General features: G+C 43.6%; 1 protein-coding gene across 8 annotated transcripts in view; it reads left to right on the top strand.

Moving 5' to 3' along the window:
- The window catches only part of KCTD1 (potassium channel tetramerization domain containing 1), a 103588-nt gene extending 78441 nt beyond the window's left edge, over positions 1–25147 (top strand). For all 8 annotated transcript variants that reach the window (XM_054817443.1, XM_054817439.1, XM_054817441.1 and 5 more), the window contains exons 3-5: positions 16976–17120; positions 19455–19760; positions 23204–25147. In XM_054817443.1, the coding sequence (XP_054673418.1) occupies positions 16976–17120; positions 19455–19760; positions 23204–23362 (610 nt within the window). In that variant the 3' untranslated portion in view covers positions 23363–25147. The remainder of the gene's footprint in view (positions 1–16975; positions 17121–19454; positions 19761–23203) is intronic.
- The last annotated feature ends 1024 nt before the right edge of the window (positions 25148–26171 follow it).

The following is a 26171-nucleotide window of genomic DNA, read 5'->3' on the forward strand; positions in this document are numbered from 1 at the left end:
GTTTCCTTACTGCAAATATTAAGGATGTTGCTCTTTGGAGGATTATATGTAATAAAACAGAAATCAGATTTGTTTCCAATAACCAGTAATATCAGTAATTCAGAAGTGCTATAGAAAACCATATTTTTGGAGGGCAAAGGGAAGAATGAAGAAGCAGTATTTCAGAATGCAACTGAGTTGTCAAAGGCACATCCTTTGGGGTGTCCTCCATTTCCTCTGGTGAAAGGTTTGCTTAAATAAACTGAGCAGTAGGCAGTGGGTGTGTGCTTTTGCACAACAACATACACCCAGGTGCTTTGTTGGCCAGGGTGATCCTAAAGGCAGAACTCTGTCAACATTCCTAATTGGTTATTACCCAATAACGCACACCCTCCAGTGTCTTGGGACTACAAAAACACTTTTTACCTAGCCTTCCTACATGAATAATGAAGCACTTCAAATATTCATCCAATTATAGTCAGCCTCTCTCTTGACTAAGGGTTGCCAAATGCAATTGGACATACTTCTGACATAGAATTTCAGGCTATATCTATGTTGGAAGGGTTTAGTCATAATTCTTGACTTCTGGGGAGAGATTAGATAACACCATGATGGTAATTTCTCCAGCCTCAAAAGCTATTGTTTATTCACTTTTGCTATTAAATTCTAGTTTTCTAGCAGTTTTCAGAGATTTAGAAAAATGTATTATTTTTAATTTTATACTTGGAGTTTGTCACATGAAACTGCTCATGTTCTGCTTGAAACAATAAGATGATTTGCTTGTTCTCCAAGTGCTGTGAATACGGCTGCATGTGACTGAAGTCACCATCAAGCATATGAAAAGCAGACAGTTAGCACATATACTTTGCAAACATGTCAACTGTATTTATTTTCCTCTTCTAGTCTTTCCAAACATTTGCTGCCCATCATGATTGGCTCCTGATACACCAGTGTCTGACTTTTACATAGATTTTTCTCATGTCTTGCTAACGTTCCCAAAACAACATCCTCACCTTGTGCCGAATATTAAGGTTTAATTTTACTTTACTAGCTTCTCGTGTGAATAAGCTCCCCTGAACGTTAATCTTCCCTCTGGCTTTCCAAAACCTGACGAAAGTGTTGTGCCACATCCTTGCCCATGGCAGTTTCCAGCCCCGCTGCAGTAACGCCATAGGGAGTGACGTTGGCTCCGGCGTGCTGCCGCAGAGGAAAGCCCCGTGACTGTGTCCGCCTTTACGGTGCACAGGAGATGCACGAGTAGGGAAGTGGTGGTAAATGTTATTCTAGAAAGATGTAAGCTGGGGGAATGGTGGCAGGAAAGATGCCTCCTTGCTTATATTTCACCCATGGAAGATCTAGCCCACGAGAAAGGGAAAGGAGAAAAGCTGCTGCTGTCCTGTAGCTAAAGCATATTTGGAGGCTCCACTTTTTATCAGGCATTCTCATTTTCCCAGCTTCTCATATTGTTGTCTCATAAAGCTGGGCCTTGGGCCATGCCTTTCATACCAGCCTTTTCTTGCTTTGTAGCTAACCCTGATAAACTCATCAGCAGAAGTACAATTGCGCTTTCCCGCTTCTGCTTTGGATTAATGGTGTAGCTCTCCAAAACTGAATGGATGCTGCTCTCTGGACCGCAGAGGTCTGGTTCCAGGTGAGCGTTTAATTCCCTGCTTGGGAAGTAGAAATAAAAGCCCTAATCAGGTATGTTTCATACTTCTCTTTACACTAAGCTCAACAAAAGGAAAGGTGAAAAGGATGCTATTGGAAGTTGCTGCTTCTCTGGTATCATTACAAGGCACAAAGCATTGGTTGGAAAATAGAAGGAGCTGGTATGGCTGTGACTTTCAATTGTGTTTAGCTTCCACGTGGGTCACTTTATTTCCTATTAAAATGCTAAGCAGCCAAATCAGAGGTGTGAGTCTTTCTTCCTTCTCCTTATTAATGAAGTCCTGAAAACATGACAAACATGAAGAGCCCTAGGAGTGATGAAGAACATTATAATAGGCTTCTGTATCATGCAAAAAGCATCAAGCTGGTAGTGCAGTTCTCATTCAAAGAAGAAAAATTAGTCACGTTGTTCTCCAAACCTGTCCCCGAGCCTGCAGAAGCTCTGCTGGGGCGTGCCAGGCTATTCCTGATTGGGAGAGCTTGGCTGCAGCTCCTCCGGGAGTGTTTCTTCCAAGGGCCCTTCCTATTGCTATAGAAGGACCTCAGGAAGGAGTCTGCCCCTTGGCCTTGCATGCCTGAATATTTTTCTTTGCAGCGTGCTTCTGCTTGGAAAGGTGAGCATTGATGAAAGCTTTATCAGCTGGAAATTGCAGAGGCTGCAGACAGAACAAAGTAAATGGGGTGAGGTCCCAAAAAAAACAGGGTCAGTGAAATCTAGTCCCAGTAAAGGCTGAGTTTGTTGTAGCACATTGCTGACTAAATGTACATATGAAACGAGGGCACATCTATCATAGCACAGAGAATTTATTTTCCTCATTGATGTCCTAATATTATTCTGCTGTAGTAACAAAGCACTTGCAGCAGCATGGCGGGGCAGTGAGGGAGTGAGCTGGGAGGGTGGGTAGCACAGAGGGGAGCCGATCCCCCTGGTAAGAAGTGACTCTGCACAGTTCAGCCGGCATTCCTGTCAGCGTTCCCTGCTTCAGAGACTGAGGTGAAACCCCTTCTTTGTCTTGTCCAAGTGTCTGGTGATAATAAAAAATAAGCAAGTGATGTGCTTCCAAAATTAGATGTGGAATTTAAGTTTGCCTGTGTTCACAGACTCTAAGGAGCAAACATGTCTTGTCTGACTTTGATCCTGCGAAGAAGCCTGAGCTGCTGTCTGCAATCATACAGTGGCTGTTTCTGTACCCCTCAGTATTGTTTAGCAGAGGATTTTCTGACAAGATCAACCAGCCCTTGAAGCGTAGTGGAGAAATACCCCTTCCTTTCGACAGTCTGTTATGAGGCTTAAGTCTTAGTCAACACTTCTCAGTGATCCCTGTAAAGCCATCGCTAAGTACCTTTGTGTTAACGGCATAGATGTGGCAGAGTCCCTTCCCTTCTTCCCTTCTTCCCTTCTTCCCTTCTTCCCTTCTTCCCTTCTTCCCTTCTTCCCTTCTTCCCTTCTTCCCTTCTTCCCTTCTTCCCTTCTTCCCTTCTTCCCTTCTTCCCTTCTTCCCTTCTTCCCTTCTTCCCTTCTTCCCTTCTTCCCTTCTTCCCTTCTTCCCTTCTTCCCTTCTTCCCTTCTTCCCTTCTTCCCTTCTTCCCTTCTTCCCTTCTTCCCTTCTTCCCTTCTTCCCTTCTTCCCTTCTTCCCTTCTTCCCTTCTTCCCTTCTTCCCTTCTTCCCTTCTTCCCTTCTTCCCTTCTTCCCTTCTTCCCTTCTTCCCTTCTTCCCTTCTTCCCTTCTTCCCTTCTTCCCTTCTTCCCTTCTTCCCTTCTTCCCTTCTTCCCTTCTTCCCTTCTTCCCTTCTTCCCTTCTTCCCTTCTTCCCTTCTTCCCTTCTTCCCTTCTTCCCTTCCCCGGGGCATATCCCTGCCCGAGGTCTCTTAACATCAAAGCAGGTAGGTGTGGGCTGGTGGCAAAGATCAGTTGTGTGCTTACCCGCTGGTGCCCACTGCGGCTGGGGCTCTGCATGGGTGCTGGGTGCAGGGATGGAGTGAGGCTTATGGGCACAGTAGGGCTTGGGGCAAGGGTCTGACGGGGGAAGCTGCAAGCAAATCTCAGTCCTCTTGCTCCTTTTCTATTGACTGTAGCGCTGCAATATCAGTGGTAATATGACAGAGCCTGATTTGACCGCAGGTGCCTTATCCCTCCTGTTAAAACCCATCACAAAGCTGGTGCTCAGCAGCAGGTTCTGCCTTCTGCTTCACAACTGGGCACCCAGGTCCATTTTGCCTCCTGTGGGTTTTTTTGGTAGGCATCTTGCAGTCTTCCCTTCTGAGGGAAGAGAAGCTGTGCAAAAGGGAACAGCTGAGGAGTGCGCCGTAGGTTTCCCCTACAGAGGGCTGCTTGGTTAACACAAATAAATACAGACTTGCGTGCATGCGGTGGTTAGCAAGAGAATACAGTGTGATGGTCTGGCTTCATAGTCAGAGTTGGTTGTTCGAAGACATTATCTTTCTCCAGACTCCTTCCTTTCACTGGGGTCTCATGCTAATTGGCTTCTGCCTGCCTCTAAACTCTCAAAAAGTAAGTTTTTTAGGAAGGCAATGGAAAATAATCGGAATAATCCCATAGCCCCAAACTGTTTGTTATAGCACTGGCAGCTTCTGGAGAAGTGAGGGTGGAGAGCTTTGATGAAACAGTGCAGGTCTTGATTACTCCAAACTATTTTCAGGCTTCTGCACCTTTCGATAATGTGGTTCTGTAGATCTCCTGTAAAGATAGTAGAAAACAATTATATCTATGCCTTGTGGTGATGCAAGAGAAAAAAATCAGAAATCTACCAAAACAGCTGGATTTCTGCTAAATTAAAATTTTATTCCATTCAGATACAGAGCAAAAAGTATCAGTATTAAGTAGCTACACAAGTGGAGGGGTAATGCAAGGTTATTGTAAGATGTTTTATTTTCTGCAAGCACAGAGAGGAAGAGAACTTTTTGAAAGTTTTCTGTCCCCAAAAATGCCTGTATTGGAACTTGCATTATTCTAAAAAACGTGTAGTTTTGAAATTCAGGATTTTTCTCAGTAAATTGTTAGGGTTTTTTTTCTTCTTGTTGGTAAGGGAGTTATAGCCTTTTGGCATATGTACTTGTGTTGGTGATCAATCAGTTCTTTTGCAGTTGCAGTCATTAGTTAGTGCAAGCTGCAACTTAATCTGTTGATAGGAGAGTTGTGCAGTGGTACCAATATCTGGGGACAAGGGCAGATGCAATACAGAAAGCCTCTTAGGCAATGGCTTTCTATTATTTTTCCTTTTTTTTTTCAATCCAAGTGTAGTTAAATTTGGTTCTGTTTTTTTAGAGAAAGGTTTCAAAGTTAAATGAATGAAATAATGAAAACATAGAAACGTGAGCAGTAGGCTACTCCGTGATCAACATCTTTCTGCTAGTTTAAAAGCATTCCTCAGCTTGGTGGGCTGGGCTGCCCTCCATACGTGTCTGCATCTTGTCTGTTGCCTGTAGCTTGATCCTAGAGTCAGCATGCTTCAACACCGTGCTAAAATACTTGGGGCTGACTGTCTATATTTAGGAAATCATAGAATCATAGACTGGTTTGGGTTGGAAGGCACCTCAGAGATCATCTCGTTCCAAGCCCCCTGCCATGGGCAGGGACACCCTCCACTAGACCAGGCTGCCCAAAGCCCCATCCAGCCTGGCCTTGAACACTTCTGTGGGGAAGTGGGGATCCTGACACACTTGCAGAATCATACCGCTTCCAGTGGCACTCTTCTGTGTTACCTCTGGTAAAGCTGCATCTCAGGGAGAGCTAAGAACAGTCAGCTCTTCTGCGTGAGGGCAACCTGAATTACAGGGTAAAATAACGCTTCATTAAAAACGTTACAAATTCCTACGTGTTTTAGCACTGCAAACTACTGCTCACAACTTCATATCATATCAATTTGTTATTTTTTATTTAGTAAAGCCTGGTTTTCTATTGAAATGAGTATCTAAGAAGAATAGTGTTAGACTGTGTTTAACTGTACCAAAATCCGTACATTAGTTTCTGGTCATTTTGCAAGTGGGATGTGCTTGCCTTAACATGGGCAGCTAACACCCGTGCACGGTTCCTGCCTGGACTCCTGTGGCTGCTGCAGAAGGTCCCAAGTCTGCAGCAGCGTCCCTTTCCCATCCCCCAGCCCTTCCGGAGTCCCCGAGATGCCCTAGAGCATCTCAAGTGGCACCAGACACCTGTGTTTAGGCAGCTGAATCACATCCTGGCTGTCGTGTGAAGGCTTCATGATGTAACGTTTACTTTTGTCATGTGGTATTTTTGAGGATTTCACTGGCTGCAATTATAGTGTCTGTTTTCACATACGTGGATTAATTATTCCTTACGCCACTATTTATGGGGCTATCTTGCTTCTGTACTGTATCTCAGTTCTCTTCCTCTCTTCTCTCTTTACCTCCTTCACAGAAATACATCTGACATAGTGTTGGGTTTGGTATTGCTGCAGGGATGATTACACCATGACAGCATCTAATTTAATAAACAATAAAGCCGCTGTTTTGTATATGTAAAGTTTGTCAATGGAAATAATGTTATCTGTGTGCTTTTTATCACCCCCACCACCAGCAGAATGTGCAGGCGTGGCTTTGGCATTTCTAACCTATGCATTAAGCATTATTTATTGCTCAGAGCCACTGTCTAAGCTGTTTTAGGTGGACTTTCCTGTCCTCTTAACTGATTAGTGCACAGGTTTTGTATTACCTGATTTGGTTAATGGTGTGATTTTCCTAGTTACTGAAACACTTAAATCATTTCAACTTCTAGCATGGAAGCAATTAAACATGTAAATGTATGGGAATGAGTTATACGGGTATAAACACGTCTTTCTATGTAGAGATGTGCGTGTGTCCACACTAGGAATCACAGCAATGTAATTGTAATCTGTATAAAACTTACAGTTAATCAAAACAAGAGCAGCGTATGGTCCTGTGTTTCTCATACTAAATTCTGTGCTCATAACACCCACATCTTCGTTGCCTCTGTTGTGCATGCTCTCACGCTATCTGGATTGCCTTTCTCAAAGAATTTATCATCTAGGATGTTAGCTTTGAAGTACCATTTTTGGTCTAGGTGGTGGAATCTGTGAGCAGGTGAGCTAAGTAGTAAAGAGAAACACAAATGTTCGAGAGAAGTATAATAAATGTGTTATTGTGTAGCTGGCCTTGCAGCTTTCTCATTGCAATTAAAGTCAGCTTTATAGGAAAACGTTATTAGGGCAGGCAGGATGACCTTAGTTTGTCGTCTTCATGGTGTATGTGTAGTAATACCATCTCCGATACTTGATTACGTGCTGCTGTGCACAGAGAAATGTGGTGCTTAATTAATAAACAGGTCATCAGCAGCTCCCGTTCCTCCTCACAGTTCAGCATGTGTCCTTGGGCTGTATTTTCTGCATATTATTCGAGTCCTGTTCTGAAGAGTCATTCTTGCATGCTTTCTTTGCAGCATTCTTTAGTCTAGTACCATCTTGCTTCACTCAAAGGAGCTCAAAAAAATAAGGCGGGCATGCTTAGTGGTAGCATCACGCAGGAAATCTGACACACGCTTGGACAGAGTTCATTTCTCCAGGGCAGCCCCTGTCGCCTTACCTGCGTTCCCTTCCTGAAACCCTTTTCTTATCCGTTAAACCTTCTCCTACTCCTCCAACAGACGAAGCAGAAGTCCCATGGGCAACAGTCTGCTACGCTCCGCAGCCCTGCCTTCTCCCTAGATTGCGTGCTGTCTGGACTGTGGGTGCTCTGGGAAAACAGTAGGTCTTTGAAGACCAACTCCAAAGTGCAGAGGGAAGTTTGCAAATGAAAGTTGCAGGAGCATCTCTAATATCTGACATATCTTGTGAAGCTTGTTTTGACTACCTTGATAACATTCTTTATATGTGTATTTTTTTCCTTTTTGTATTCTTGTAGGGCTTTAAAAAAGCAGGCTGAACATCCTTTCCACCTTCCCTGGCAAATTTGTCTTGCGACAGTCCGAGCCCAAGTTCAGCAGCAGGGCTGACACCTGTTAATCTGTCTTACAGCCTTCTGCTGCAGAAGCTAGCAGTAGCAAATTGTTGTCCTCTGCGTGAACTGCACTTGAGAATGATGTTATGAACTTTGCAAGTGACTTTCATGGGTATCTATTGAGAGCAGAGGAGTGAAGACGTTTGGGAATACTTTATCCTGATCTGGGCTCTGGAGGACAGTGTTTTCTGGGGACACAGCCTCACCATAGTTAAGAGCTGAAGGTTATAGAAGCACTTTCTCTCTCTGAACTTTGTTCATTAATGAGAAGCTTTTACTTAAGCTTTAATGTAGAAGCGGCCTCTTTCTCTCTTGAGAAGCAGTCCTCGCAGGATCCCCCGTACAGCACGCAGAGGTTGGTTGTACAATCTCTTGCCTTTATGGGCTGCAATGCAGAAGGAGTTTGTGCAACTCTTGCAAAGGGAAGGGCAAGTGTGTTCTTGTCCTGTCTATGGAAATGAGTTGTCCTTTCCTCTTAGAGGAGGCAGCAGGTAACAAAACAACATAGACGGGATTTCTGGCTAAGTAGCCAAAGTTGTGAAGATCTTGGAAAGCTTAATTCATTATGGTTGCATTGCAGGGATTGTTGTTTACAGGGGCACAGGCTCCAGGCATATGAAGTGCGACGCCTGGTTCCCAAAGTAACATTCTGGAAAAGGGCAGAGTTAGCGATATCATAGCGCTTCTTACATAGCATATACGTGCTTAACTGGGATATCAGTCCTGTTGGGTTTGGATCCAGAACTCATTTTGCTTATAGTTTTCTAAGGTATTTCATGGAGAATCTCAGAGCGTTTCCTAATTTCCAGCGATATGTATGTGGAATTTTGATGCCGAGTCTTCTCGAGGATACAGAGGAAATACTACGAGCTAACAGTGGTTTGGATGAAATTCATGAAAGCTGAGGAGCAAACTTGGTGTATGAAAGAATAGATCAAAGAATTTCTGCCCTTCTGAGAAGGTTTTGTTGTTGGGTCGTTTTTGGTGGTTTTGGGTTTTTTCAATGCCCAGATTTTTTGAAAGGGAAATGGCTCTGGTAGCTTTTTTTTTTTAAGTTGCTTTTTAACAGTGTTCTATCTTTGTGGAATCTGCATTTACAGACTTATCAATAGGACTTTGAAGATGGGTTGCTAACATGTCTTTCTTTTTAAGAAAGCTTAAAGGAGAGTAGGTTGGAGCTAATATACTTTTGCTTTTTACTTAAACATGATCCCAAGACACGAGTTCTACTTTATTATATTGCTGCCTGCGAAAGGGTTCAGTGTTCTGAATATATAGATTATTATGGCCTTTGGGATGTTGTGCATTCACCAGTTTAGCTACTTTCTGGCTTTTGGTATTGAATGATAAACACTCCGGTTCTGCTCCTATCCTCCATTATCTGTACTCACAGCAAACCTGACCATCTTAAACATGATTAAAACATAATTCAAAAGTTATTAGCTAATTACGACGCAAAGTACTTAATTTGCCATTGCACCCTAATAACTTAAAGGTACTCCTGATAACTTGGTAATAATCGTATCATAAGCAAAAGGACACGGTTGCTACTAACTTAATAGGCAGCTTCCCTCAAGATAAAACATAAATAACGTACCTCAATGAAATCGGATTCGAGCTTAGTAAAATTATCTTGGCAAGCAAAGAGAATATTTGTTAATTTTTCTGTGAAATGTTATCATTGCCAAGAAAAACTTGGTTACAAAAAACAGAGATGGAAAAGGTATTTGCATGAATAATTGATTTAACATTTCATTGGTTTAAATGATTTTAGGAAAAGTGGTTTTGATATGCACTGGAAAACTGAAAAGTTTTTAAGGACTTATTTGCAAGATACCAAACACTGGAGGAGATGTGGGGCTTAAAGGCTTGCAGTCTGCTCTTCAGTAGATCCCGTCCGTGAGTGAGCCTGAAAAAAAAGAGCAAGGAGAGATGTAAAGCACAAAATACTGGTGGTCACGCTGCGGCTACGGAGCAGCGGGCGTGCAGGTGAGCTGCTGTGTGCAGCTGCTCGTTGCCTGATGTCCTCACAAATGGCTGAAGCAAAGCACCTCTCGCGATGAGAGGGACGGCGGCAGGTATCTGCAACCTTCTCCTCTGCTCCAGTCTCCTTGACTTGGCATGCGGGGTGGGTCGATCAGAGAGCCGGCTGGTCGGAGAGATGTCTCAGGGTCCTAGAGGAGGAGAGGGGCTGTGGTACCGCTGTGCAGATAGCGGTTTGGCTGAAGGAACAGCCTATTTTGGGGTTGCAAGGCTTAAGTTTTCTGGAGGTGGCTCGGTATGGTAACAAAAGGTCTTGAGGGAGCGTTGGGTATCTGGAGACAAGCAAAACTGTGAGGGTCAGGGATAGATGGGATGTCTTGGGAAGTGCCGGCAACTTCAGTGTCTGTCGGATTGAGGAACCTCACTTCAGCAAAAGTGATGGGGATTGTGGGGATGAGGATCCTGGTATGGGGTGAGGAAGCAGCTGGAGAGCAGAGGACAGAGCCCTCTGAGCCACATCTAAAGCCTGTAATGCAACCTAGAGCTTCAGGAGCTTTGGCTGCCACGGTATCGAAATTGCTTTTAAAACCCTTACCTGCCCAGCCTTGTGTGAAAAGATGCAGATTTGGGTTGAAGCCTCTTCCACTTATCTGTCTGTATCTCTCTGGTATACCAGAGCAGAGAGAGAAGGTATATGGTAAACAGAAACTCCCTGGCCCATCATCCGCAGTCTGGGGATAGTGCTTTCCTGGCCTCACCCTGGCTGCCGTCGTGCGATGTGGGAGATGGTTTCCATCTGCCCACATATATAGTTTTCTGGCCATGAGTCACCAGCTCTTGACATTCCCATCCCAACTATTTATTCCTTTCTTTTGTAAAATGTCAGCGTTTTTACAAGTGCCATTTGGGTCTGAGTGGATGATGGTCCTGAGTTTGGGAATGGGGGGTTGAACGTCGCAGCAGAGCCTGCAGCTTTTGGCCTACTTCTGTTGGACATTTGGGCACCCTGCACCCACCGTAAGGCTCTCAACCAGTATGTTATGTACGTTGGGGGAGTTCCTGTATTAGCTGTATTTGTTAGTGTAACCATTACTTCTGGTGTGAATCTCCTAGGTAGCTAGATCACCTATTCAGCAGGGAAATTACAGGGTTTAATTTTTCTTGGAAAAACTTCCTTTTCAGGCAAACAGAGATTAGGGTGTTGCTATTGACTTCTGGAGCCTTAGCCATCCATTTTTTTGTTCACCCCAATGTTTCCTGTGACCCACATATCCTCTCTCATTTGCCTGTCATTTAGTTACACGTCTCATCATCTGTAGCTCATCTGCGGCATAGAAAGCCATAGTTCGCTCTGGTATAAGTAGCATTCCTGCAACATGACTACACGGTGTTGTGCAATTTATCCTTTTCCAGTTAATGTGTCAGTTTGTCCATGTGGGTTAGATCCAATGACTATTAGTTCATTTTGTAATATGTCTGATTTGCTTTCATCTGTGCTCTTGATGCTGCCTCTGATCAGGCAGGTCATAGCAAATCCCATGTTTCTTCTTTTTTTTTTTTTGTCTCTGATGTGTTCCCTGGTGCTACCACCTCACTCATCATGTCACATCCTTCCCATCTGCTCCTCACATGCTTTACTCTGCATTTAAGACTATTCACCACTTCTTGTCTATCTCGATTTCTTCTAAATGTTTTATTAGTCCTCTGAGCTTGCCCTTACCTTTTCTTTTGCTTCCATGCTCGAATAACACTCTTAAGATGTTTGAAATGATCATGTAAATTATTCAGTTCTTCAATCTTTAGCAAATATTTCCACAAAGGTTTGACCTTCTTCTACTCAGTATCTGGGATTTATCTGTTCTTTAAAATGCCATGTAACATTTTCTTTTAAATCTCATAAGAACTGGTGTTTTAATACCTCCTGCCATACATCCTTCTTGCTCTGTCATTTTGGGTCCTATATAAATACTTTTTCTATAGAAGATTTAATGAGATTTTAGGTTTTAATACATTTTTCCCTGTTACCTTTACTTTATAATCATTCTGTTCATGCCTCTTCTGATAATATAGTTACTGTCTGTACCCAGGAATTTCTGAGACTCATGGACACAAAACCTTAAATTAAATGTAAGGAGGAAGAGATAAGAACAAATTATAATAGCACTGAGAGCAAGAGATTACAACGGGGTATTTGGTTAAAATGCGGTTTTCATAATATACATTCCTGAAAATTGCAAATGTATTCTGTTACATCATGTTTGAGCCAACTTTTGTTATGCAGAATTACAAAGATTGCTAGCTATTCAGTCACTGTGGATCTGAATGATGTGAGATACTCAAAAAAGAAGAGCAGGTTGTTACTGGTAAAGTGGTCCTCCTCATTCTCCACTTGGGTAGGATAGCATTTCTCCCTGGCGTGGATACCTCTTCAAACGTACTAGCTTCTAGGGGACAGTGCAAAATTATATAATTTAGACAATCGAGGAAGTAAAATTAAATAGCCATGAGATGAGCATACCATTAAACAGATCTAATTTATAATGGGCTCTTATGCAAATTGCCTTTGAGCACTTAGTAAAACAAAATGAACAGAAATTAATAAGGACAACGTGATCTAAAAAGTCACAGAGAAAAAAAAAAAGAGCCTATTCCAGCTCGCTCTCCGCACACCCCAGAGTGTTAAATAAGCATTCCCATTAGCCACATAAATATAATGATGTGATAGTAAAACTTGCATTTGCTTGTCCTTTTAAGAGCCAAACTCCCACTCACTTTGCCACAGTGGCTCCAGCCAGGTAAGATTTCAATTAAAAAGCTTTTTCTTTGCCGTGTAACTCATTATTGGAGGGAGAGAGAGGTGTTTTCATGAGTGCTTTGCTCCTTGCCAGCCACCGAATATCTGACCTCGGTGGAGTCCCGGGCAGTTACTTGCCCTGCCATTAGCACGGGTGCCACGACATCGCCGATGCTCCTCCTGCTGTGCACGGTTCCCTCTGCCAGGTTATTAAACACCAGGAGTTTTCCTCCCTTTTTGCTGTTCTGCGAAAGGCACAGAGAGCAGGGAAAGCTGACAGCTTAGAACTCTTGAAAATAGTTTATTGAAAAAAAATTTTCGGTCTCGAGTTTTTGTCCTCTGATAATTATAATAATATGAGAAATAATACACTGAATATATTCAATAACAAGGAAACTGTTTTCTCAGAAAAAAATAACAAACTAGGCTTATTTCTACCTTAGACTGAAAGTAATGCAATATTCTGCATGCTTGCAGACATCAAGGCTTACTGCTTTTCCATGTTCCTTGTATCCCTTTGATTACAAAAGGGAAAAATTTTAGCTCTGTCCACTGAAGCTGCTAAAACAACCTGCAGAACCGTGTCATTTTTCTTAGTGTTAAGTTGTGCAATAGTTGACATTAATATTGGCCATTGTTCCTAATTATTGCTGCTTTCCCAATTTCTCAACTGCAGCAGAATAGACTAAAGGAAAGTCTTTCTCTTTGTGTGTATAATAACGTATGTAAATATTTAAACACTGTGAGAGCAAGGTCATAAACACGCTATGTATACAGTTTTGCTGCAGACTGAGTATATTTTTACACTTGGCAAACAGGACTTGTTTCTGAAGAATTTGAAAAATCCTGCAAGCAATGTCATCTTCCCGTGCTAGATTTTTGGACCAGAAACACTGCTATGGGAGTTCTGGTCCGTGGGGAGAAGGATCCCTACAGTGTTTTATGGAAGTAAAAAATTGATCTCTTCCATATCCAGTTCTTTTCTCCCCACTAAAACCGGGCTTGCGGCTGTACCTGGTTTGTGTCCTTAAAATAAAACCAAATTCTCTGATGGAACCTGAGTTTTCCACTGGTTATATTTTCAACCCTTGAAGCATTCAATTTCTGACAGTGGAATATGATACTTAAAGCCATAGACATTAATTATTACCCATTGGAGGTCGCACTTTCAACCCATGGGACATTAATTTTCCTCATATACAGAAAATTCCAGCCTGTTAGTTTTAATTAAATATTTCACAAGTACATTTTCTTGTAAATGGACCACAATTTCTTATCCTTTACTCTTGATATTTGGCTAATTCTGCATATAATTATCAGCTTATTTTGCAAGCCTCCTTCAAAGCACGTTCCTGTTTGGAAATCCATTCAACTGTTATGTATTTGTCTTTTTTAAAAAAAAAAAAGTTATCTTTGCCAATCATCGGCCAACGTTGTCAAGAAGGAGATGAGGAAAAACATCTTTCAGGTTTTCTTGGGAAGTGAAATTATAATAAACATGGCTTAACAGTCCCCTCTCATGCCAGCGGATCGATGTCTCTTAAGCATTTATAATTGCAGTGTGAGACCAAGCAGGAGTAACAGCGGAGGTGTGGGTGACAGGGAGGATGGTTACTCAAATATTATTGTAGAGAAAAGATAAGAGAGCTTGCTGCTGTGCTTCCAGGAACCCACGAGTGGAGGGGGAGGCTGGAGGGTGAAGGTGTGGGTCGCTCCCCAGGTCCTGGCGTAGCCCAGTCTTCTCTCCTGACAGGTGTAGCAAATGCAGCTGAGGAAAAGGAACGTGCCACCAGATTGGGGTCCCATATCGTCTCAAGTCTTTCCCTGGAGATCATGTGAAGGAAGCTGGAATCTATATTTTTCCATCTGAAAAGGAAAAAGGCTTTAATTTTGTTTACAGAAGTCTCTCTGCTGGGGGGTCTACCCTTCCAAAGCTGTTTTAACACGTGAAAGTGCAGCTGTGTATTGCAAAGTGATGGGGGGGTGGAAGCCAGGGGAAAATGGGATTTTGCAATTCCTTGGGGTTTTGTGCTGCTGAAAAGCAGCAGTGCGCTAAGGCAGCGCTTTCTGTTAACTCTCCCAGCCCAGACCCAAGGGTAGCACAGCCTGATGGTTGTGCGCTCTTCTCAGCGTTATGGTTTTGTCAGAAGGCTCCATCCTCTGACGCTATCTTGTTCTTTTCCTAAACAACTAATAAAATGAAGACAAAAAGCCTAGAGGTTTAAAATATGTAATTATAGTAGTAATTTAGAACTGGGAAAATGTCGCAGAAACCAATTACAATTATACATTTCAGTAATGACTGATTTGGACAAATATATATGTTTTGTGTGTGAATTCCATGATAGATTCCAAGGCGACATGCTTGAGTGTAGGGGAAAATTAATTCTAAATGCTGAGTGCATCCAAATTAGACACAAATGTTGCTCACCCTCCTAGTGAACAGGAACCTGTATTACATGGCCTGTTGTAGCTTAAATTTTGAGCAGCGGGGCAGGCAGTAACAAGTATCCAAGCAGGAAGGCTTGAATTGTTGTAAGAGATGGCTTTGAGAAAAAGATATTTTGTACCTGATCATTCTGCAAGATATATTTAATTCCTTATACGTTACAGATTTCACATGACTTGAATTGATTCAGGCATTTCTTACAGAATTGTAAACAGCCAGCTGAGGTTAATGTGGTTTTATTTCTTTCCTGGGCTTCATCTCTCCCAGGTGGTGAGAAAGAATAGATGAGACTTGTATTCTGTTCACAGCTCATTACCGGGTGTACTACCGCGGTCCCTGCTGCAGGCACACGCATCCCTTCCAACTCCGTCTGGGTCGGCTGTGCCATTTTCAAAGGGAGGGTGTGTGGCTGTGGGTGTGAGGTGGTGCGTAGTCACCTGGAGCCCCCTCCGTCGGCAGTTCCCCGAGACCCCGCTGCAAGCCCTGCCGTCTCCCCCTCTTTGGGAACCGCTCCTGACTTCTGCCTCTTGAACCTTTCCTGGAGATCCCCTTCTGCTGGCTGGTGGACATCTCTCAGCCTGGGATGCTTCATGCAGCCAAGAAGACTGTTCACTTCTGAGTTTTTGGTGGTGGATTTTTTTTTCTCTACTGGTGGTGGGGAATGGTTGTTTCTTCACTTCTTTTAGAACAAAAATAGTGTTCCATGACTGCTCGTTGCGCTCACTTTGTCGTTTTCATGAGAAGACAGACTCGTACCTTACCTATATCACAAACTGAGTGCGATCAGGGAACAAAAGTGCCTATCGGTCCCCTAGCTCCATGCCAACATACAGTGATACTACTGTATGCCTCTCAGTAACCCACAGTTTTTACTGTGCTGGTTCCCAAAACAGATTGGTTATATTGGGACAAAAACTATATACGAATGAGCCTTTTCATTAAAATAATGAAAATGCAGTATTTGCAGAATATTGCAGAAAGTAACGGGTTGTGACAAAGCTCTGAAACCATCGGTAGTTTCTCACACGGAGTGTCTGTGCGACGTATTGCAAGTGGCTATTTTGAGACTTTTGTTTACAGTTCTGGTGTTGGAGAGAATCAAAAAGTGCTTCTACATTGCACACGTAGATGTATAAACAGATGCACAAAATCAAACCCACCAGTCGCTCCTGGTGGTTTCACTGGGAAGCTGCCAGTGGTTTTGCAAATGCCCCAGTGCAGAAACACGTCATGGATTTCGTGTTACTCTGGCTGGGGTTTTGTTCAGAGTTTTCAGCCCTTCCTGCTGCTCTAACAAAAGCAGTTTGTGGGGCACACATCTACAAAACCTGTGTGCATCCAGCAGCTGATGTTGCAAGAGCTGTTGGCAAGCAGAGTGTCTCTAGGTGCCTGCATGGTTCTGGTGGTCAGTGGGTGGTCTCTAAAAACTGAGGCCTTTTTCCTGATTATTTTAGTGTGCTAATTGATACCTGCCACAAAGAGTTATTTTTTTACTGTGAAATTGTTACCTTGCATTGAAGAGTTATAAACTTTGTATCCCGGCTTCTTATTTCCACAGTGTGCTGCCCCCTCAGCTGTGCCTGTCCCAGTGTTGGTTGCAGTAAACAGCATCCAAAAAATGGATGTTTAAAAACAAACAAAACCCAAGCAAACAACCAAAAAACCACCCATTTCCCAAATGCAATTTCCAGACTAAATCAGGTTCACTGTGCTGTCCCCTGGAAAGCAGAATGAAGTTGATCAAGGGGGTTGGTGCATCTGGGGGAACGGAGTCTGCTGATGGGAGGCTGTTGAGAGAGATATCCAAAATCATGGAAGGGATGTCATCTCACGAGACACGGATTTGGGCAGCGAGGCTGGTGCGAGAGGCTCCTGACCTGACTGCTTCCCCTTCCACCTCCCCAGTGGTGCTGTGCTACTCAGAAGTTTCTGAGGCCGTGCTGGAAAACACCCAGCTTAACTCGTGGTTTGAAACCAGCCCTTTTCTTACGAAGTAGAGCTGCTTCGGTGCGGTTGTCGTGAGGGGGTTTTGCAGCATCAGGCCGTTTGAGCAGCTGCTGAGCCGAACTTGGTCTGACCCTGCTGCTCGCCTCTTCTTTCCTCTCCAGAATCGGCCGGCTTTTCGATGGCACGGAGCCCATTGTCCTCGACAGTCTCAAGCAGCATTATTTCATCGACAGAGATGGGCAGATGTTCAGATATATCTTGAATTTTTTAAGGACATCGAAACTCCTCATTCCTGATGATTTCAAGGTGAGATTTCAAGGAACTTGGGTGTTTTGCATGTGCCTTGGTAAAGCAAGTATCTGGCGTGTAGTCGAAACAGAGCCCTAGACGGGGTGGGGACGTACAGGATATTTAGGTGTTTGATTTCAGGTATGTGGCCAAAGTAAGCGTGGGGTTGCTAAAGTGGCATCTGTCAGCCTTTCCTAGAGTGGCATCAATATTAAATTTCCCCCTCCTGGCTATAACGTAACAGAGCAACCTTGCCATGTTTGACCTAGGGAAATTAAATATTGTAGGATGCTGATGGAGACAGAAATGATGTTACAATCTGGAACCAACTGCTCATGAGCTTTGCTGATTACTTGTCCTCTCATCCACTTTTATGCTTCCCCTCTGATTGCAGCAGCTCCAGCTTCCATTCCCAGGCTGAAATTCAGAGAATGGTGTGGGAATCACAGTATTGACAAAATAAACTGCACACATGGTAATAGTTGAGCATTAAGTCATAGAATATTTTCTCCCTCGGACTTTTGAATGCATACTGCAAGTTTAATTTTAGAGTTTTAGAGGAGTCAGGGATTAATAGTTCCACATTTATTATTCCAACTTTATTAAAGAGCTTGCTTTTCTTCTTTTTAATAACAGATTAAATTTGTGGTAGCTCACCACGCTAGCCATTAGCCTACAGATGTAGAGCTTCAGACTCCATGTGATGTTCTGTGTTTATCCGCTTGTAGGTATGTGGGTGTATATGTGGTGTCAGCGAAGAGAGAGCTGGAGACCGCGGTTGCAATCAGAACAGATCTTTATCGTTACTTAATGAACGCGTATCAACGTAGCTGGCTGTGCCAGTAGTTCACCGTAGGAAATACAGCAATTCAGACTGAACAGGAGAGGTGCTGGGGAAGCGTTAGAGCAGTTCACAAGGGTGTGCAGTCTTTTACCCCTCACATCTGAGACAGATTTTCAGGTGTTTGGGGCGCGATAGTTGTGAGGTTGAGTTCAAGAGCCGTATTGCAGCCACCTTTGAATCATCTGCTCTGGACGCGTACTTACCTGGCCCGTGCGTGACAAGGATAGACCTACCTGAATAATGTGGGAGTTTGGAACTAGCCGATAAGCATCATATCCCTCTCTTGAAGCCTTAGCATGGCTTTGTGCTGCGCTCTGCATTTGTCCTGAAGGTAATCAGAAATAGAGAAAAAGGGAAAGCCACCTTCCATGCAATATTAAGAAGTTACATATGCAGAGCCTTTTAAACACACAAATATACTGTAGCTGTGCTGAAATTAAAAATGTAACTCCTGGCAAGTTCACCCAACCAACACGATGTTCAAAGGGGTGTCCTTTCCAGTTATGCTTTAAGGCATCCAAAAGATCAGTGCTTAAAATGAAGAGTGGTCCGTGTTTCTTAGAAATGTATAGATTAGGTGACTTTTTTTATTACACATTAAATGTGAGCAATATTTTGAGCATAATTTAGGTGTCCCATTCTCATAAAGCATTCTGTCTATAGCTCAAATTCAGGGCCGTATTGACTGTCAGCAGTCTTCCTTTGTTGTCATTCTGTTTCTCTGTCTTCCCTAATTCTCATGTATTGCTTTTCTCTGTATAAATATTTTCCAAATGGTCTTGCGCTCTTAAACCTAGAAAAACAAGAATTTATTTATTTATTTATTTTAATTTAAAAAATGGCAGTAGACAGACTCCAGATCATCAGTTCTAAATTACTTCTGTACTGGCTATGCTTAGAAACGCGTTCTCTCTGCTCTGGTGTTTGAGATGATGTAGTAAACAATACTGTTGGCAAAATGGGGAGGTATTAAAAAATGCTTAATTTTTAAAATGCAGTAATATGTGCGATTCATTATGCAAATATCTGAATCATTTTACACTTGGAACCATCGCAAGCTCCCTCATTTACATTCTTATACCTGTTACAATGCCTGCTAGTATTGCTGTAAGACGCGATGGATCCTAGTGATGAATTTTCTGAATCCTGATTGAATTCTGTTCCATCTGTTCAATGAGGTCATTATTCTATGACATCACTATGGGCATAAAATATGGGGGAAAGTGGGATTTTTTTGCCTGGATCATTCCATAGCAAGAGGGAGTTAAGCAAGCATAGCCTCCCCCTCCCCTCCCAAACGCTGCCATACTCAGTCTGTCTCAAGTGGCTGATGGTTATTTTTTTCGCTTGCACTGTTATTTTATTACACCTTCCTACACAGTAATTATGAACTATGTCTGAAGGGTTCCAGATCTAGAGCGGCGTTAGCCTGAATAACCATATACATTAAGCGGTACATTAGCAATGCCTCTTTCTTAATTGTGCACAGTAATATATGTGTCTTTCAGGACTACAGTTTGTTATATGAAGAAGCAAAGTATTTCCAGCTTCAGCCCATGCTAGGAGAGATGGAAAGGTGGAAACAGGACCGGGAGAGTGGCCGCTTCTCAAAGTCTTGTGAGTGCCTGGTGGTGCGAGTTGCCCCAGATCTTGGAGAGAGGATTACACTGAGTGGCGATAAGTCATTGATAGAAGAAGTGTTTCCAGAAATCGGTGACGTGATGTGTAATTCTGTCAATGCTGGCTGGAATCACGACTCGACGCACGTTATCCGATTTCCACTGAACGGATACTGTCACCTCAACTCAGTTCAGGTAGGAAGTCACGTATGTATTTTTTTGGAAGGGAGCTTGCTGACCAGGTACCAGTGGGCTGACTCTCTTCCCTGCCACTGGAGCATTTTGATGGACAAAATCAGCTGGAGGCTTTGAGCTAGTTAGTTACTTCTGTAGGTCAGGGCTGATTTCTCAACGTAATTCACACACGTCTTCACCGAATCTCTTTGCAAGCAAACTACAGTAGGGTTTAAAAAACTGCTTTAGGAGGTAAATATTTGCTTCAATATAAAGACATCGTATATTTGGAGAAACATTTTCTGGCACTTGAATATAGGGCGACCATTCAAGCCTGCTTCCAGTCTCGCGCCTTGCTTTTTTTAAATTGTTTTCTGGATTGACGAGAGGGCACAGGGACACCTCAAGCCGGGGAGGGAAGATGCCACATCTCCAGAGAGCTGCTGAGACCACTGGGCTCTGTCTCTTCACCTGGGAAAGGTAGTGAAGATGCTCTGATTTGCCAGAGTCCAGGGGAGCTCTGAAACTAAATAGGAAGAATGAAGGAGCAAAAAGGTGAAGCCCTGGTCTCTTATTCTGGGTGTAACACGTGAGAAGTGAGGGGAAAGGGAAATTAATGTGAGACGCACACAACTGGACTGTAGCATTGGCCAGCTACTGAAAGGAGGGCCACGCTTCCACAGAGGGAGAACGCAGCCAGACTTTACCTCTGCTACCCCTCGAACTGGGGCATCCTAGGAGAGCTTTGACCCTTCAACAAGACTATCAGGCAAGGCGCGTAACGTGGAGGGTACAGTAGGGGGGCAGTCATCACAGGTGTGGTTAAACACTAGTGTGTCGTTTTTCCAGTGTTACCCAGGTCTTTCGCATTTGATAAAGACCTCCCTAATATTTCTTGAATACATCACCTTTTACTTTGGATGAAGACAACGTGTTCAGTCTTCCTCCTTGCTGAGGTAACAAAAACAAAGGCACGTCTGCTTATTGCAAATAGGGACCCGTCTGTTTCTGTGGTCTCGGGGTCCTCTTTCACTTTCAGCAGTTTTTCCTAAATTATTATGGCACGTAGCAATATATAAAATCAATAGCTGTTATGAAACGGATAAGAAAAAATCTGGGAGACAAATGCAGGTAGTTTCTGGAAGAATTATAATAAACTTACCAGTTGTAGTGTCATCTGTTTTATCCTTTGTTGGTTAAAAACAGCCAACCTCACGCACCCGTCTCCACCTAGCTAGCACATCCTGCACAGCCAGCACTTTGGAGTGAGAGCACTTCACATCTGGAATTATCATGAGCACTCTCACCTCCTAAATGCTCCAGGCTTATGAGCGAGTCCTTACAGAGACTTGCAAGCTGAGCTTGGCATCTTTCCATCTGCCAGGTCCTGCTGTCCAGGTGGAGAAGCTCTGCTCCGCTCCCTCCCCAGGAGAAGCGAGCTGAGCACCGCAGCACGCACCGAGGGCTCACCAGGCACTGCAGATGTGCTAGCACTGAACGCAGGATAGACCTATCGAGAGATGGCTAACCCATGTCACGTTTGGACAGTTCTGTCTCTTCCTGGTCTTCACTGTCATGCTGAAACATCTAAGTTGTTTTGTCATAGTGACTAATGCAAATGTAGAACGGCCCTACATGTGAGATTACAACTCAAAAGGGACAGGACGTTCAAGGAGGGATATTTAGCCTCACGTCATATGATAGTTGTCAAAGCAGTTGTATCCTTTAGAAGTTTATCTCTTATCCTGATGTTTACATTTTTGTCACAGAAATAAGAATTGCCAAGCATGTTTACTGATGTGAAAAACATGAGTCAGAGTGGCAAAACATGCACAGGCTTCAAGAGAGGTGATGATCCCATGTTGATAATGCTGCATCTTTCATTTCTGGGGGACATAAGCATCTCCCAGCCCTAATAACAATGTGAGGAGGGACAGGGACTACCAGTAGACTTGGAGAGTGAGGTGCAGACTCAGTGACTTACACAGGGCTGGGCTCGTTTCCTAATGATTGCTACCATCACTATTTTTTTTTCCATGACCTAAGTTGTCCTGCTGTATTTTTCAGTAACTTGCACTGAGACGTATTGGGGGGATTTTGGCTTATGTTGTTAAAAGTTAAAAATCAGAATAAACAAAAATTGCACAGATGTTTTGATGGCTGCTTTCAAGTCTCTGTTCCCACCCCCTCCTTTTTTACATTTGCCTGCTGTGCAATTAGCCATGCCCAGGTATTTTGGAAAGACTTTTGCCAACCTGAAGCAATACGTGTAAAGATGTGGCATGTCTTATTTTAGGTGTTTTTTAAACCACAGCTCGCTTCTCCCCCCACCCCAATCCTCTGCAGCCCTCTGCCGCTCTGCTCGCCCTTGCTGTCCCAGCACGCGTGCAGGCCAGTTTACTAATTGGTGAAATAGCTGGGAAAGACTTGGTAGGCACTTGTTTCCAGTACAACCCTGGTGAGGTCTGGTCGTGCTGGAGAGAGGGTCCCGTGTCTGGTGGGGTGCGGCGATGTCTGCCTCCCCTTGGTGCTGGTGCCCATCGCAGCTGGCCCTGCTGAAGCCCTGGAAGGGTCTTCTTCACAGGTGAGGTGAAGGAAGCCCAGGCAGCAGCACAGATAAAGAAGATGATAAAAGGAGCAAAGAATATAAACAAGGGAAAGAACGCCTCAGCCCTGCAGCTACAGTAAAACAGCATGAACATGGGTAATTAAAAATAAATAGTAGGATAGCGGTGTGGAAGGAGAGCATGCTTGTAGCAGCTTGGAGCTGGTGCTGGGACCTGAGGTCTTTGCAGCATCGCTTGTTGGGTGAGCTGCCTAGCTGCATCCCCCTGCTGCTCCAGGAGCCCTGCCTGACTCTTCGTTTTTCCTTTTTTTTTTTTTTTTTTTTTTCTTCCCTGTTGTGTTTCCTAGTGGAAGCAACACTCAAATTGTGAAAAGGGAGGAAAGAAGGTGAATAGGCAGAACTCATTAGTCTCATAATTAAAGTTAAAACATCTCAGGTTTTACCACAGGTAACTGTAGCCACAGATCTTTGTGATCACGGTTGGTTTTTAAGTCTCTAGAAAATATGATGGCAACTTTTCTGAAATTATGACCACAGTATCTGCATTGTCACCATTTTGTTGAGGTGTCTGCTATGGAATCCTGTGTTTGCCCTGTTGTATTGTAAATTTTGTGAGGCAGAGAATGTGTTATTCCAGGCATGTTCCTGTGGATAGAAGAATACTGTATTTGACAGAACTTAAAAAAAAAAAAAAAAAAAATTTCTCTCATATTGCTCAGTGGCCAAAGTCAGCAGAGATCAGTCCAATACAATGAAGCCAAGGGAACCAATTAGGGGGTCTGCGTAACCACTTTTATTTCCTAGCTGGATCCATTTGAAAACAGCAGTTATTGTCCTCGGACAGCAAGTAGTGTGTTTATTTATTTATACATGGGTGTTTGTTTTCTCTTCTTTGCAGGTACTTGAGAGGTTACAGCAAAGAGGGTTTGAGATTGTTGGCTCATGTGGAGGTGGGGTGGACTCTTCCCAATTCAGTGAATACGTACTGAGACGAGAACTCAGAAGGACATCTCGTGCACCCTCCGTCATTCGAATAAAGCAAGAGCCTCTGGACTAAAATGGACATGTTTCTTTATGAAAAAAAAAAAAAAAAAAAAAGGCAAAGAGAGGAAAAAAAAAAAAGGGGGACGTTTCATGTGCAGTTTGGACTCCAAACAAGTCCTGGAACTAAAATTGAATAAAAGACACATTTATATCAAATATAGAGACCACACCTGAATTCATATGGGAACATTTGGAATAGTAGTAATAATAATAACCTCAAGGTGTAAAAGAAAACACACACACACACATATATAAAATATGTATGTATATGTATGTATGTACATATATATATGTATGTATACGTCAAAGGGTAGGAAATGCAACAACAACAAAGTGGTAGATGAGGTTGGTGCTGTGACGGCCATTAAGTGTCCTAGGCCTTACTGGGGCCCACTTAACGGTGTACAAGCCATTACCATTGGGGGATACATAGACTGCTCCTCACCCATTTTTCATTGCCAAACAACCATCCACTTTCTAATGTGTACACACCTTGACTCAACTTTATTTGCATATGGAGGTTCATGTCTGTCTTTTTTAGAGGTGGATGGGCAGGTGGTTCAGGAGACGACCATCCATTGCATTGGAAAGCTAGTCGACTGAAATTTTAAATGTAGTTTGTACAGAAGTCGCACACTTTTTGTCTGCCCTCACAGATGTGAAAGGTTAACTTTTCTTTTGAATGAGTTTTTTTTGTTGTTTTTGTTTTTGTTTTGTGTTTTTTCAGAGGGGGCCAGAATAATTAATATTTGGTAGAGATGCTCTGGTTTGAATCTGCTGCTTTCCTACAGTTTTTTCAAATTTTATAATGTATTAAATACAATAAACTCTGTTTAAAATACTGAGGGTCTGTTTTAAGAAGCAGAGAGGTGGGAGTTAGCTCACTGCACTCCAGCGCACGGAGCGGCAGCCGCTCCGGCAGGCAGCAGGCAGGCAGCGCTGCCCGCGCACGGCGGAGTGAATTAAAGGCAGCAGACGCTGTTGCGGGGCTGCCCGTCTTCCTTCAGCATTGTCTTTTTGAGCTTTGTCCCAGTTTGAAGAGAGGTTGTTGGTCAGACTTAAAATATAACACCAGCTCAGCCCGGGGAAACCTGTCAAAAATGACGCCAGGTTCTGTAACCTTCAACGTGACAGTGAACAGTTGCATCCTTCCCTCGTGACCAAGGAGTTGGCAGCTTCCGCTCTCCAAGCCCTTGCCCTGCTGAGTGTCAGTCAGCCTGTTTGTTTTTAATGTTGTTCGTTTCCCTCGTTTAAAGCTAGTGGTGTTCTGCCTAGAGAGTGAGACGGTCAGCCCCTCGTGTTACGCCATCGGCTGCGTTGCTCTTGATAGCAGGCGGTAAGTCGATGTCCTGCGTTAGATGTCCTGCGAGTTGCTCTCTTGCAGAGTCTCACCGAGGAGGCCACCTCTGCAGCTGCCTGCCTCGGGCTGGTGAGATTTTTTGCAAAGGTGCCGCGTCACGACACCGCTGCACGGACCGTTCATGGGTTGATGCTTTCACCGCCTAAGATGCACCAGCAACCACCACCTTTCCTCCAAAGTATCTTTTTATGCAATATTCCAGAATATGACTGTGTATTCATCCTAGTACGGAAGTTTCTATCGACGCAATGGTGCCGACGTTCTATTCATTTTGGTGACACTTTGATATTTATTTAAGAAAAGAGCAAAACAGAAATTGTTAAAGACATGTAACAAAGTTTTTAATATAGTCTGGTAACTCAAAAAAAAGCTACCACTTTTCTGGTTTTTATTAAAATATGTCAGAGGGTGCACTTAAATAACTCTCTGGCAGTACATATCAATGGCTCTGAAATTATTAAAACGTGGAAGTGGGGGGAGAAGGGGGGGCTCCAAAAATTAAGGTTCATTAACGGGTTATTAGATCTTCAATGTGATGCTGATTTGTCTATTCACAGTACTGAAACAGCTGCCTCATTGAAAATGCTTGTTTTCAATTAGCAGCAAGTAGTCCTGTTACAAAATAAACAAATGCTTGCTCTTACTGCCCACAATTTGGTTGTTAGTTTGCATAGAAGTCGGAAAGCTAAAACCCTGGGAAATAAATATTCTTAACAGATCTTCAAAAACCTTTGGAAGTGGTATGAGCTGTGTGACATCGAAGAAGATGGCAGTCCCCATGGGTTGAGAGGACATGGGTACCAGCGCAAGGCGACGTGATGTTTCAGAGACTGTTTGCTGCAGAAACCCTCCCCGCGTTTCCAGGTGGAGACTCACTTTCTGGGACCTCCACGGCGTACCTGGGGATATGTTCACGCTGCCTGTTAAGCCCAAAGGTACTCTCACATCCAGACCTGCCCTGCTAGCCGCCGTATTTACGTACGGGCACGTGCTCCGGTGCAGGCTGGAGCCGGGGAGGCTGCAGCTCCTTTCCCTGCTGCTTGGCCAGCAGGTACCCCAAGCCTGCCTGGCCAGGAGCATCAGCGGCCCTGAAATTGGCCACACAGCGTCTGCCCCAGCGGTGGCGGCACCCACGCCGCCCGCAGCCTTTGCACAGGCTGGGTGTGGAGGGTGAGGAGCTTTGCCACTAATGCTTTTCGTTGTGTTGCTCCCCAAGCCGGCAGGTTGTGCTCAGCCGGTGGTTTTGCTTCCTCAGCACGTACCTGTCCGACTTGATGACACTGAGGGTACCTTTGTGCTCCTCCCAAATCCCCAGCTAGCTGGTCACACTCCCGCCGAGCCCCTGTTCGTTGTTGATGGAGTCAAAAATCACTCCGAGACCCTGAATGTAAATGTCACTGCAGTTATGGTATGGTCATGGAGTAAGAGGTCATGAATAAAGAAAGCGATAGCTGATGAAAAA

The sequence above is a fragment of the Grus americana genome, chromosome 2, assembly GCF_028858705.1.
Source record: "Grus americana isolate bGruAme1 chromosome 2, bGruAme1.mat, whole genome shotgun sequence".
NCBI classification, from domain to species: domain Eukaryota; kingdom Metazoa; phylum Chordata; class Aves; order Gruiformes; family Gruidae; genus Grus; species Grus americana.